General features: G+C 38.4%; 1 protein-coding gene across 1 annotated transcript in view; it reads right to left on the bottom strand.

The window, feature by feature from the left end:
* mtcl1 (microtubule crosslinking factor 1) overlaps positions 1–14,486 on the bottom strand; it is a gene marked incomplete at its 5' end in the record, with an annotated part of 120,083 nt that overhangs the window by 21,400 nt on the left and 84,197 nt on the right. Inside the window, 4 exons of the mRNA XM_079819139.1 lie at positions 2,933–3,100; positions 6,364–6,525; positions 7,764–7,982; positions 13,930–14,100. Of these exons, the coding sequence (XP_079675265.1) occupies positions 2,933–3,100; positions 6,364–6,525; positions 7,764–7,982; positions 13,930–14,100 (720 nt within the window). The remainder of the gene's footprint in view (positions 1–2,932; positions 3,101–6,363; positions 6,526–7,763; positions 7,983–13,929; positions 14,101–14,486) is intronic.

Consider the following 14,486-nt stretch of genomic DNA (forward strand, 5'->3'; position numbering starts at 1 on the left):
CAAGTTCAACTCAGGAGAACGAACTCCCGAGGATGGGAGGACACAAATCCGGTAATTCTGCAAATGGAACAGCTGCGTTCTTGATAGTGTCACTCAGCTAGCTCCGGTTATCTCTGTATGTATATGTTAAGGCAACAATAAAGCGAAATATGTTAAAATACCACTCTGCCTCTTTTTGTTTTCATAAAAAAAAAAAATCTTGAACATATTAATAGCCACACAAATGTGGTTCAGGCAAAGCGTACATTGATTATCTTCACTGCATGTATATTTGTAACAAAACGAAATATAAAACACAACCCTGCCTCTTCTGCTTACATTTAAAAAAATATTAAACATATTTAATATTCTCGCGTCTACAGTCATATGTGGTTAAGGCAACATGTGCATTTGTACTGATTATCTTCACTGTAATAAAATTAAATATGACATAAAACACAACCCTGTCTCTTTTTGTTTGATGATCAATAATAGCCATTATAAAAGTAAAAGGTATAAGAAGCTGCACAATTAAAAATAAAGCAAACAATTCAGTCAAATGTACAAAGTCAGCGCTAGTGGGCTACAAAGGTAAAGTTTAATAGCCTAAATATATTACGTTATGAAACTTCACTTTGCCCTCAGCCAAAACTATTTGCCAGGGAACAAATGATAGATTCATGAGACCAAAGATTGGCCATTATATCTCGAATTATATCTAATGTTTAACCACTACAGAGACACCAGAGATGTCAGATGTCAGAAGGACTAGCCGAGGAAAGGCTGCTCTCTCAGGGGTTAATGAGCGCTGAGCGCCCGGTGATCGCCTGGATCTCACAACTCCGAAAACATCAGATCAAATTTTCAAATAGCCACTATCTTTATAAATAAACCACATATTTGAGCTTTAAACAAGTACATTCTCACCTGAAAACTCTTAAAACTACATTTTGTGAAACAACAAAAGTAGTATTTTTAAATTACACAGGTTTTCTCCACCACTATTGTCACTTGCTGGTTGATGTGAGATGCATTCTGGGATTCCTGTCTGTCTCAAGTCACCTCTCGATGCATCCCCGATAAAAGGGGCGGATCAAGAACACATCCGAGGATTTGACCTGTACTTTTGCTAGATGTGAACTTTGAATGGGAACAGGACTTGGGTAGCGACTGTAGACGTTTCACAAGTCCACGAGAAACGGACATTATTTATCCAGATTGCCACCAGTTGATGCAAACAACGGACTAAAAATCCAAAATAACCAGATTTATTTCCAATATGATACCCCTTGCTGAATTAAACATGCAATATATTGACATCATATGACAACAAACTAACAAAAAGTATACAGTACATAGTGCATAGTGTACGGTGGTGCAGTAAAATCCAAATCCACCTCCCTCACGTCTAGCCAGATGTTCCTCAATCTATGCGCTGTCTGAACGAGCAGGGCTTCTCTGACATCTGCTTCCTTTTAATAGGCCATGAGTGTGTTTGACGGCTGAAGTGCACCACTGTATAAATATAGCTGGCTATTTAAAGACGCTCCCTAACTCACAGACACCAAAACAGCCACTGTAAGCAAGTCACTGTACGCCGAAAGCAATGCACGTCACTGCGGATGCTTAACGTCTAGGCTTCACTGCTTAACTTATGTCTGGTTATGACAGTTTTATGACAAGACCAAATTTTACTAAGTCATCTTGGACTTTGATCCAGTTGATTAATGGCTGAAAAATGCTATTTACACTACCGTTCAAAAGTTTGAGATTGGTAAGAATTTTTTATGTTTCTGAAAGAAGTCTCACCAAGGCTGCATTTATTTGATGAAAAATACAGTAAAACAGCAATATTGTTAAATATTACAATTTAAAAGAATTGTTTTCTATTTGAATATATTTTATTAAAATATATATTCAAATGTATTCAAATGTAATTTATTCCTGTGATCAAAGCTGAATTTTCAGCATTATTACTCCAGTCTTCAGTGTCACATGATCCTTCATATGATATGATGATTTGATGCTCAAGAAACATTTATGATTATTATTATCAATAAATGTCACTTTTGATCAATGTAACTTTTTTTTAAATAAAAGTATTAATACCGTATAGTATTAAATATTAAGTAAAGTATTAAGTATTCATTGCTTCTTTTTGAAAGAAGTCTCTTATGTATTATGCATTTATTTTAAATATAAATCTTTTGTACAATATACACTACCATTTAAAAGTTGGGATCCGTATTTTTTTCTTTCTTTTTTGAAAGAAATTAATACTTTTATTCAGCAAGGATGTGTTAAATTGATAAAAAGTGATTGATAAAGATTTATATTGTTTTAAAATACTTCTATTTTGAATAAATGCTGTCCTTTTTAACTTTTTATTCATCAATGAATCCTGGAAAAAAGTATCAACGGTTTCAAAAAAGTATGATCATATTTAAATATCAACACAACTGTTTCCAACATTGATAATAACTGAGTATCAAATCATCATATCAGAATGATTTCTGAAGGATCATGTGACACTGAAGACTGGAGTAATGATGCTGAAAATTCAGCTTTGATCACAGGAATAAATTACATTTTACAATATATTAAAATAGAACACCAGTATTTTAAATTGTAATAATATTTCACAAAATTAAGTTTTTTTCTGTATTTTTAATCAAATAAATATAGGCTTTATGAGCATGAGACTTCTTTCAAAAGCACTACAAATAGTAATATTTCCAAAGTTTTGACCGGTACAGTATGCAGAATTGAAGATAAAAAATCTGTTCTAATAAAAATGAACCATTTCCCATAACGTGTGTGTATTTATTAGCTTAGCATTGTAATATCAGACTGGTGAGTGTGTGACTGACTGTTATGTTACTGTAGTTGTACAGTACAGGTGTACAGGTCAATCACAGGTGATTCTGCTGTGATGTATGCTTCGTTTCTGCACCTTAGTGACATGACTCCTCATTTCGGCCCGCTGTATCTCCCACGCCGCTCTCTCATTGGCCAGTGTCTGCTGCAGCTGCCAGCGCCGCTGCGCCTCGTCCCGCAGCTCCGCCCTGAACTCCTCCAGTAGAGAGCGCAGGGCGTGTAGCACGCGGAGGCTGTCGCCGGCCTGTAGATAGAGACAGACAAGCACAGAGGACTGTTATGTTGCTGTTTGAGCATGAAAAAGCTTCTCTATATCAATGTCACTGTTTCTGAATTCCCTGAGTTTTCTTCCGGGATATCACAATATTCCTCATTTAAATAATGAATACGCAGAATAAAGTGGCGGACCTGGTTGAGTTAGTTAGTAGTGTGTTGAAACAAATCGGCAGCCTCCCGCAGTTTCTCTTGCGTCGGAAGTGACTTAAATGGGTGATGAACTGAGAAATCAACTTTCCCTTGAGCTTTTGATATATAAAAGGTCATGGTAATATAAGAATTTCCTGTAAGTTTCAGAGCTGAAAACTTCCTTGTTAGTCAAAGAAAAGCTTTTATAGACCCCAGGCCCAGCAAACGAGAGCTGTCAGAATGTGCGGATCTCTTTTGTAATAGGACCTAGATGCCGCCTCTACAGATAAATATGCTTCTGTAGCCCCGCCCACCGACTCGTGAGCTAAGGATCGTCCCTGCATAAGCTTCCTTCTGAACACACACTTATGTGAGTAGGCTAAAACATGTTTTTTTATGCATAACATTACAGATCGTTTGAAATCTATTGATTACATACCCTCGCGCGCTGTCAAAGGGTGGAGAAGGTGTTATTGAATTGGTTCACTCGTGATCAGACTTGTAACGTTATGGGCCAGGCGTGAGTGTGTGGGTCTCCGCATCCGCGCGAGTGTGTTTGTCCGCGCGACGCGAGTGAGTGTGTGTGTGTGTGTGTGTGTGTGTGTGTGTGTCCGTCCGTGCGAGTGAGTGAGTGTGAGTGTGTCCGCGCGAGTAAGTGAGTGTGTGTGTTTCCGCGTGAGTGAGTGTGTGTGAGTGAGTGTGTGTGTGTGTGTGTGTGTGTGTGAGTGTGTGTGTCCGCGCGAGTGAGTGTGTGTGAGTGAGTGTGTGTGTGTGTGTGTGTGTGTGTGTGTGTGTGTGTGTGTGTGTGTGTGTGTGAGTGTGTGTGTCCGCGCGAGTGAGTGAGTGAGTGAGTGTGAGTGTATGTGTGTCCGCGCGAGTGAGTGAGTGAGTGAGTGTGTGTGTGTGTGTGTGTGTGTGTCCGCGTGACGCGAATGAGTGAGTGTGAGTGTCTGTGTCCGCGCGAGTGAGTGTGTGTGTGGTACAAGTCTGGTACAAATTGTGGTTTTGGTCTATACGGCTAATTTTGCCCTTCATGACAACTGTGAGGGGGGTGAATTTTTTTTATAACTCATTCGTTTCCATTATATAAAGCCTTAAAGTTCTGCATAATTAAGGGCGTGGCCACTTTGAGTGACAGGTGGATTGCCATTTATCTGCTGTCTGTTAGTCATCGAGTCACCTCAGCTCCGCCCACGTCCTGCCTCTTTGCCCATTTTCTGTTATCCGGGACGGAGTGACGCTGCCAAGATGGCGACGGCCAGCTCGACCATACATCGCGCTTCAAAACTGCTCTTCAGAATCCTATGGGTGACGTCACGGACACTACGTCCATATTTTTTTACAGTCTATGCCAGTTATGGTAAGGGGCGGGGCATTTCCCCGAACACACTGGAAGCACTTGACCAATCACAACACACTGTTACAGATGACCAATCAGAACACATTGTGCTTTACAGGAGGAGGGGCTTCATAGAGACAGGAACTAAACTGAGCGTTACTGACAGACTGGGAAAGAGGTGCTGCAACAATGTCAAAATAATGTGTTTTTGAACATTCAAGCATGAAAACCTATTCTAGTAGAGTTCAAAAACAACATCAAGACTTTGTAAAAGTCATAATATGGCCTCTTTAAATTGCTTTCTATGGAAAATAAGTGATTGCTTCTTTTCAGCATGTGAAAGGCAGTAGAATGCATTTCCAATAGGCCTAAAGAACTTAGTAGTTGTGCGTTTGTATTATTAATTAAGTAGATGTGGGAGAAAGTTAATCATGACACAATAACGGAGTCTCTCTTAGTCAGCACCTCTCCTCAGCGGCTGTAATTAAAGGAACAGTTCTGTCATTATTTATCCACCCTCATGTCTGTTCAAAGGCATGAGTGAGATACATTAATATCAAATCTCTCTTAACCCTCTGTTTTGGTTTGCAAAACAAAGTTTCAGATTCACTATTGATTGAAATAATGTTATATTCAGCTCCATCCAAACACACTGGAATTCAATTTAGTCAAGCCAGTGGTGCAGAAATAACACTCTTTATTGGTAATGTCATTTGAGTGACAGTTCGATAAACCGATATCTTGCTAAGGAACATATCTTTACTCAGTAGTTTATATGTAAGCTTGGTCAGCACAGCATCAATGGAGCCGATTGCATTTGTGTTTAGAGTGTGTGTTCAGCAGAAATGGAAATTCACTTAAAACCATGTGCACGCTGAGAAATACATAAGCAAAATGACCCAAAGGGAATAAAACAGCCACATACGTCTAAATAAGACGATGTGACTGCTTTTAATGATTTGTAAAACTAAAGAGGTTCACAAACTCCTGCACTTAGAGAGGTTAAATAATAGACTAGAGCTGAGAGAGCGTTTACGGCTTTATATAGAGCCAACAAACGGCTACTGAAACATTAACACCGCTTATATATTTACTCCAGAGAGGTTTTAAGGTCAGTACACACATTTCCTATTTTTATATGGGCGGCAGTGGTTCATGTAGGTTGTCTACAAACCGGAAGGTTGGTGGTTCGATCCCCGGTTCCACCTGACCAAGTGTCGAGGTGTCCATGAGCAAGACACCTAACCCCAGCTGCTCCCGACGAGCTGTATGGCAATGCCTTGCATGGCTGACACAGCCGTCAGTGTGTGAATGAGTGTGTGAATGAGTGTGTGAATGAGTGTGTGAATGAGTGTGTGAATGAGTGTGTGAATGGGTGCATGTGAGGCAAAATGTAAAGCGCTTTGGATGGCAGTAGGTCTGTTAAAAGCGCTATATAAATGCAGTCAAGTTAAAGTTAAGTTAAGTTATATAGGTTGTTTAATAAACAAAAGGAAGAACGTGTCAAAACACTGAAGATTATTATAGCATTTCTCATGTTATTACATTTTTAAAGGGATAGTTCACCTTTTTTTCACCTCATTTATTCACCCACATGTTGTTTTAATATCTTCTTTTGTGTTCAGCAGGAGAAAGAAACTCATACAGGTTTGGAACAACTTGTAGGTAAATTATGACCGAATTTTAAATTTTTGGGTGAACTATCCCTTTAAGATGAATCACTTGTTTAATTTTTTCACATATTTGACAGGTTTGTATTTGACCTGTTTCTGGTGCTGGAATCTCTCTGGAGACAGCAGGAGAGGGCCGGGCTCTGTGAGGTCACTTCCTGTGAGTTGGGTAGACACTTTGTCTTCCCTTCCCATCTCTCCATCACCCTGGTCGATCATAATGCCCAGTTCTGGAATGTTATCCAATCGTTCGTACTGAAGAAACAACCAAGAGAGAAACCACAGAAAATGTTTACAGTTAAAATGTAATCAAAACTAAATAAAAATATAATACATACAACTAAATCAAATCAAATGTTTTTATACAAAAATAAATATTTTTATATGTATTTTATTAGATTTTTTAGAATATTTTATTTATATTTTATTTACATTTTACATTTTATTTATATTTTTTATTTAATTGAATTGAATTGAATTGAAATGTGTATATATATATATATATATATATAAAACAATTAAATAAATACATAAAATATAAAATAAAATCTTTAAAACAAAAATCTAATAAAATATATTTTAATTTTCAACATTATTTATTTTTTGTATAACAACATTTGATTTGATTTAGTTTTATTATATTTTTTATTTAGTTTTGAAATAAAAAATGTAAATAAAATACAAATTCGAGTCTATAAAAAACAACTATAAAAAGTCTATAAAATATCAATGTAATATTAAATGTATGAAGGTGATTTTTTTTAATGTTTACATGTAGTCATTTACCACATTCTTTATTCAAAGTGACATTTTTCATTTATTTTGTTGAACCTGTGATTAGTACTGGATTATGCATTAATCATTATGTACAGTTTTGATGATGTACTCATGTACTTTAATATGTACATATTTTGTATATGTATGTACAAATTTACATGTAAGTACATTTATGCATTCGTCAGAAGCTTTTAGCTAAAGTGACTAACACTGAATTCAATGTATACATATTACTAGTTCATGCATTGCCCAAACTAGTTTTTTTTATTAAACAACTGTTCGATTAATTATTTTTAATGCAGAATTGATCAAAAATTCTATTTTATTACAAATGAACTATTTCACAAAATATTTGATGATATGTTGATATGCTGTAAAAAAAAAAAAAAAAAAAAAAAAATTTCAGTATATTATTTCGGCACTGGAAATGTTTCTGAGCTTCAACATTTGTTTACCGCAGAACACGGCAGCTGTTGTAGATATGACAGATGGACTGTGAAATGAAAAATCATACAACATGTGCTCACACTAATTCACACTGTTCCAATACTGAACTATTATAGTTTTTCAGACGACCTACTGCCACAAACTAAACAAACGCATTTAAAAAAAGCAGCAGCACATGTCTACAGGCACTCATCAGAAATCTTTTGCATATCAGAGATTTAATTATATCTGAGCCCGACTAGGGTAGTTATTCCGGCTCAACCCCTCACCTCAGCGTGTGCACCCTCGTCCACGCCGTCCGTCCTGCGGCCGAGCCTCCAGTGCATAAGGATCCAGCGCAGCTTCATGTAGACAATCACCATATTGTGGCGGAACAACCTCACTTCCTGTTGCATCAGGACTCTTTCCTGCGGCCATGTTGGCTCATGAGACTGAAGTCCCTGCAGTTCGAGTCCTCGCCGTGCCTCTGCACGCCTCCTCTCCTCCTCCTTCGCAAGAAAAAAACATTCAGAATAGACATGAGTGATGGTAAATATGATTATTCATTTGACATAAGATTGCTTGCATAGACAGTAATGAGATAGTGAAACATCATGTGGGTGTTTTAAGGCAAGTAGAAAAGTGAATCCTCCTAGAAAAAACAGCTAAATCTACTTTATTTTGCTGAAATAAAGCATCTACCATATTCCAATAACTAGCTTAACCACCTAAACCCTATAAAGCCTACTGTATCATATTTGATACACACATTTCTAAGGCATAATGATCATCATGATCAAATTGTGAAAACCCTGTTACTACGATTGCTGATGTCTGATTGATAGTGTATTCTTTTATAGCAAGTAAAAGGCCTTTTAGTATAATTGTAAAAACGTCCACCTTCAGCTCGTGGTTCACGTGTCTTTTGCTGTGAAATATTTACTGATTGTTAGTAATATTTCAAGATGAACACTTACTGGACTGAAGCAACTTAGGTTTACTTACTCAATGTGTTCAAATGTGAGAATCAAATATGATCATCAAGCTTTTGAGGAAGGTTTATTTGTTCATCTCTCAATTTTATTGCATTGCATTATGCCTTTTAAAACTACAGAGCTTTGATCATAAAACAAAGCATTTAAAAATCATCTTAATAAGACATATTATTGGCAGATATAGAGTGACGAATAATATTTGACATTTTATGTCAGTTGTCTGATATACAGATCTCATAGATTTAGATTACAAGCATCAGAATTGCATCTTACTTTTTCATATAGGGTGAATTTAGGGTGATAGGGGCACATTTTTTCCAAATAATCTCAATGGCAAAAACTGTCCCAGTCATCCTGAATCAGAAATTGCAGTCCAATTGTTTGGACCTATGATTATGTGCTCCATATTCTCACTATAGACTTGGTTGGCGTTACCGGGAACGCCCACAAAAACGTCATATCCGTGTATGCCGTGGGGGAAAACAATCCATTCGAATGAACGCGCGTAGACCTTGTTAGATGCTTTATTTTTGCTTTCTGTGATGATAACAATTGATTTTTTTGCTTGGTGCAATGCCGAAAAGTTGCTGTGTGGTGTTCTGCACCTCTAATAAGTTAAAAAACACCTTGATCTGAAGTTTTATACTGCCACAGACGGAGCCGTTCATCAATTCCGAAAGCCTGTGCGATACATCCATTACAATGAAACATTTGCACTACATGATGATTTATTAATGTAAAGATAAAAAAATTTGAGATTTTATTACTGCAACGGCAAAAGTTTGTTTAACAAAAACACCAATAAGTTTGTCATGGGACTCGAACTGTGCAAAAAGCAACTTGTCAATAACTTGTTATGATTCCCCAAATATTACACATCATAATAGCCTACTTCATAAATCACCCTTTTGATGAAGACAGTTACTATAAAAAAGCAAAAAACATTGCTATTGTCAGTAATTTGAGAATTGTATTGTGACATTGACATGTCAACTTCAAATTTGCTTTTCTAAAACGAATTCATTCGTGCATGGCTGTACTAACAAGAAAAATGAATGAATAAACAGATAAAGCTACATGCATGCAAGACAACAGAAAACTGATGGATGTCTAAACTTAATCTAAACCTGATGTGTGATTGATGCCAAACAGCTCATCATACACTCACCTAAAGGATTATTAGGAACACATACTAATACTGTGTTTGACCCCCTTTCGCCTTCAGAACTGCCTTAATTCTACGTGGCATTGATTCAACAAGGTGCTGAAAGCATTCTTTAGAAATGTTGGCCCATATTGATAGGATAGTATCTTGCAGTTGATGGAGATTTGTGGGATGCACATCCAGGGCACGAAGCTCCCGTTCCACCACATCCCAAAGATGCTCTATTGGGTTGAGATCTGGTGACTGTGGGGGCCATTTTAGTTCAGTGAACTCATTGACATGTTCAAGAAACCAATTTGAAATGATTGGAGCTTTGTGTCATGGTGCATTATCCTGCTGGAAGTAGCCCTCAGAGGATGGGGACATGGTGGTCATAAAGGGATGGACATGGTCAGAAACAATGCTCAGGTAGGCCGTGGCATTTAAACGATGCCCAATTAGCACTAAGGGGCCTAAAGTGTGCCAAGAAAACATCCCCCACACCATTACACCACCACCACCAGCCTGCACAGTGGTAACAAGGCATGATGGATCCATGTTCTCATTCTGTTTACGCCAAATTCTGACTCTACCATCTGAATGTCTCAACAGAAATCGAGACTCATCAGACCAGGCAACATTTTTCCAGTCTTCAACTGTCCAATTTTGGTGAGCTTGTGCAAATTGTAGCCTCTTTTTCCTATTTGTAGTGGAGATGAGTGGTACCCGGTGGGGTCTTCTGCTGTTCTAGCCCATCCGCCTCAAGGTTGTGTGTGTTGTGGCTTCACAAATGCTTTGCTGCATACCTCGGTTGTAACGAGTGGTTATTTCAGTCAAAGTTGCTCTTCTATCAGCTTGAATCAGTCGGCCCATTCTCCTCTGACCTCTAGCATCAACAAGGCATTTTCGCCCGCAGGACTGCCGCATACTGGATGTTTTTCCCTTTTCACACCATTCTTTGTAAACCCTAGAAATGGTTGTGCGTGAAAATCCCAGTAACTGAGCAGATTGTGAAATACTCAGACCGGCCCGTCTGGCACCAACAACCATGCCACGCTCAAAATTGCTTAAATCACCTTTCTTTCCCATTCTGACATTCAGTTTGGAGTTCAGGAGATTGTCTTGACCAGGACCACACCCCTAAATGCATTGAAGCAACTGCCATGTGATTGGTTGATTAGATAATTGCATTAATGAGGAATTTAACAGGTGTTCCTAATAATCCTTTAGGTGAGTGTATATAACTGGATTTTAGGCTTTTGACAAATATTTAAATTAACGTTTTACATTAGCCTCTGCGCATTTCATGTCTATATTCTAGCCCAAACAAATACATAAACAAACGCCCTTTGCATAGCACACAACATATTCAGAAAAACATTTCATAGCGCGAGAAAAGTTTTATGATCATTTTAAAACGTTAGATGTATGTAATATACATAGGCCTACATTAAATCCATTAAATTCAGGAACACTGAATAAACGTCTTCATCGAAAGACTGGGTGATTTATGAAGTAGGCAAGTAATATTTGTGGGAGCAGCATGCATTTTGATGAGAAAATGACACCTCTGGCCATTGTGTTGGGTCGTTTTTCCAGTCACAGATACTGTACGAACAATCCAACCCTATACGGCTCAGTTTTTCTATGTATCTTGCTCTGTCGAGAGGCAGAAGTGATTCTATATAGGCTATACTGAGTTCACACCATGCATTTCCAGTGTTGGGGAATGGACTGTTTTTCCCCACGGCAACTCCGCCCCTATGCCACGCCCCCATCTATGAAACGACACCGATCAAGTCTATAGCATACAATATGAGGCATAAAAGCCTCATGTATTAAATTAGCCTGGGAAAACCCAGACAACTTCCGGCAAATTTAGATTTGCTCTGCAAGTAGTCTGGCAAAGAGCCCATTCAAACCCATTTCTAACATGATTTCTAAGCCCCAGAAATCGAGGCACCAATCAGAAACGTTGAGGCGGGCTTTACACGATGACGACAGCGCAGCGACAGTGAAGCAGATTCTGTACACTGACTACAATTGGATGCAGCAGTGGAACATCACTATCAGCTATCGCGGCTGTTTTAAGCGATTTAAACTTTTCCATTCCGTTAAAACCAGAGCAAAGAACAACACAAGAAGCCTTCATATCTAAAAAAGATGTTATCGCTGTCTTACCGACTGGATTCGGCAAAAGTCTGATATACCAGCTTGCTTGTCTTAGCGAGAGCCCTCTGGTAGTGTTAATGTTTCACAAAATATAGTTTTAAGTCCTTTCAGGCGAGAATGTAGTTGTTTTTAAAGCCAAAATCTGTGGTTTATTTATGAAGAGAGCGCCTTTTTGAAAATTTGATCTGCCGTTTTTGGAGTTGTGAGCTCCAGTGGACCAGCGGCGCTCAATTGATCAACCCCACCGAGAGGCGCCTTTCCTCGGCCAGTCCTTCTGCCGTCTGCCGCTGGCTCTGATGTGAAGATATGATTCGTCTTGTGTAGATCTAACGGCTGATCTTTGCTCTCATTAATCTATAATTTGTTCCCTGACAGATCGTTTTGTCTGAGGGTAAAGTGAAGTTTCATAACTTTATATTTGTAAGCTATTAAACTTTACGTTGTAGTCTCCTAGCGCTGACTTTCTTTGACTGAATTGCTTTATGTATTGTATAGCTTCTTATACCTTTTACTTATACTTTTAAAATGGATATTGATCACGCATTAAACTAACATTTAACAAAAAGAGACTGGGTTTTGTTTTATATCATATCTCATTGTATTACAGTGATAATCATAGGCTATATTATGAACACATGATATTACATGTTTTTATTTTTTCATGTAAACGAAAAGAGGCCGGGTTTTTTTAAATATTTCGTTTTGTTATATACATGCATTGAAGATAATATGCATTGCCTTCACTACATTTGTGTGGCTATAATATGTTTAATATAATAACTATTACCGTCATCGGGAGTTCATTCTCCGGAGTCAAACTTGGTAAGTCACGGACGCAAGTTAGAAGTTCGCGTACAAAATATGTCATAAAACACCACTGCCTCATTTCATTAAAAAAAAAAACTTAAACATATTAGCCACACACATGTGGTTCAGGCAACGCGTAGTTAGGCCTACATTCATTATCTTATATATTTATAATAAAACGAAGTATAAAACACCCTGCCTCTTTTCGTTTACATTTTAAAAATAATTAAACATTAATATGTGGTTTAGGTAAGGTGACCAGATTTCTGAAATGGAAACCGGGGACATTTCCTATTTGAGAACACAAGCACAGACCATAGACAGTGGTACAGACAAGAACGCATATTGAGAAACGGCCAGTCTCAGATGTTTCTCCGTCGCTCTGCATACGTCATCTCCCTCATCGCTCTGATTGGTTTTAGGTCTATCCAATTGCGCCGAGAGGCATTTGAGCGACGCCCGTTGGTGACGCCCCTTTGGAAATGATTTGTCTATGAAGCTTTGCCAGACCATAACTCAGTTACTACTGAGAATGGTCTGGTTTTAACCAGGCTAGTATTAAATATGAAAATCAACAAAAAACACATATGCAAACTTAGATTTTTATCACTATTATTTCATATGTCAGGCTTTACAGGGTTACGCTGGTATGACCGAGTGGTTGTACAGACTAGTCAATTAGTTATACTTCTAGTCTAGTCGATGCTTTTGGTATATATATTTGGTATATTATTCCTTTGAATTGGCATTTTGCCTTTATGTCCCGATCAGGTTTTTTTGCCCTCATGTCCTAGTCCGAGTCATTTGAATTTGATTATCTACCGATACCGAGTCCTGATCCGATACTTCTATAATACATAAAAAAAGAATTAAGAAGAGCGGAAAAACTGATCCAGGATGTTCCTTATTTTTTATTTAATACACCTTATTTAACCAATAGCGTCTCTGCAACAAAGTGATGTCATGCCGCACGCATTGCTGTTTCTGTGTGGAGTCACAAGGGTCTAACTCTGTGCCACCGCATAACTATAGATGTGTTAAAAAATAATGAGAATATATATACATGTATATCCGAGTCCTGATCGGGTGGTAACGTCCGATTCCGATCGAGTCTGAAACCACGTGATCGGGCCTGATTTCCGATCACGTGATCGGATCTGGACATCCCTAGATAGGACAGTTAGTTGACAGAAGAGAGAGGGGAATGGGATCGGGAAAGGTCCACGAGCCGGGACTTGAACTCGGGACGCCCGAAGCGCAGCTGCACTATATGTTGCGTGCCGCACACGAGGCTATTGACACCGACTGATCCTCCTCCTCAAAGTGAAGCACACGTACCTGAGTGATGGATGAGGTGAAGCTGTCTCTCTCCTCCGGTCCAGCTCTCATCCTCCTGTCGTGGTCCAGCCGTAGCTGTATCTCTCTGGTAGGCATTCCCGCCTCAGGCAGGGTCGGCTCACGAAACTGGATCCCAGCAGAACACACAACACCAGTCTCAAAATCCCAGCACTTTCAAGAGAGACACCATCAATTTCATGCAGACATAAACACAGCAGTGACATGCACCCAAGCAGAGGTGAGGCGATCGTTTCAGTATCTTCTCTGTCTATTCTATCAAATGTTTCTGTTTCATGGCTGGTTAGGGAGGAGAATATGAAATTAGCCTATGTTTATAGTATTGATGAATAGGACACTATTCTTATTGCAACTGTTTCCTAATAAACTCACCAGATCTCTGGTGTCAAATGCAAGAGAATAAATGTAGAGGCTCATAATTAATTCAGATTTTACAGTAAAGAAATATTAAATCTGTGCGTGGTGTGCTGCTGTTTGTAAGTTCTAACAAAGGGGTCATGACATGAGAAATCAAACTGACCTTTTGACATATAAGAGGT

The sequence above is a fragment of the Gobio gobio genome (genome assembly GCF_949357685.1).
Source record: "Gobio gobio genome assembly, chromosome: 6".
Taxonomy (NCBI): domain Eukaryota; kingdom Metazoa; phylum Chordata; class Actinopteri; order Cypriniformes; family Gobionidae; genus Gobio; species Gobio gobio.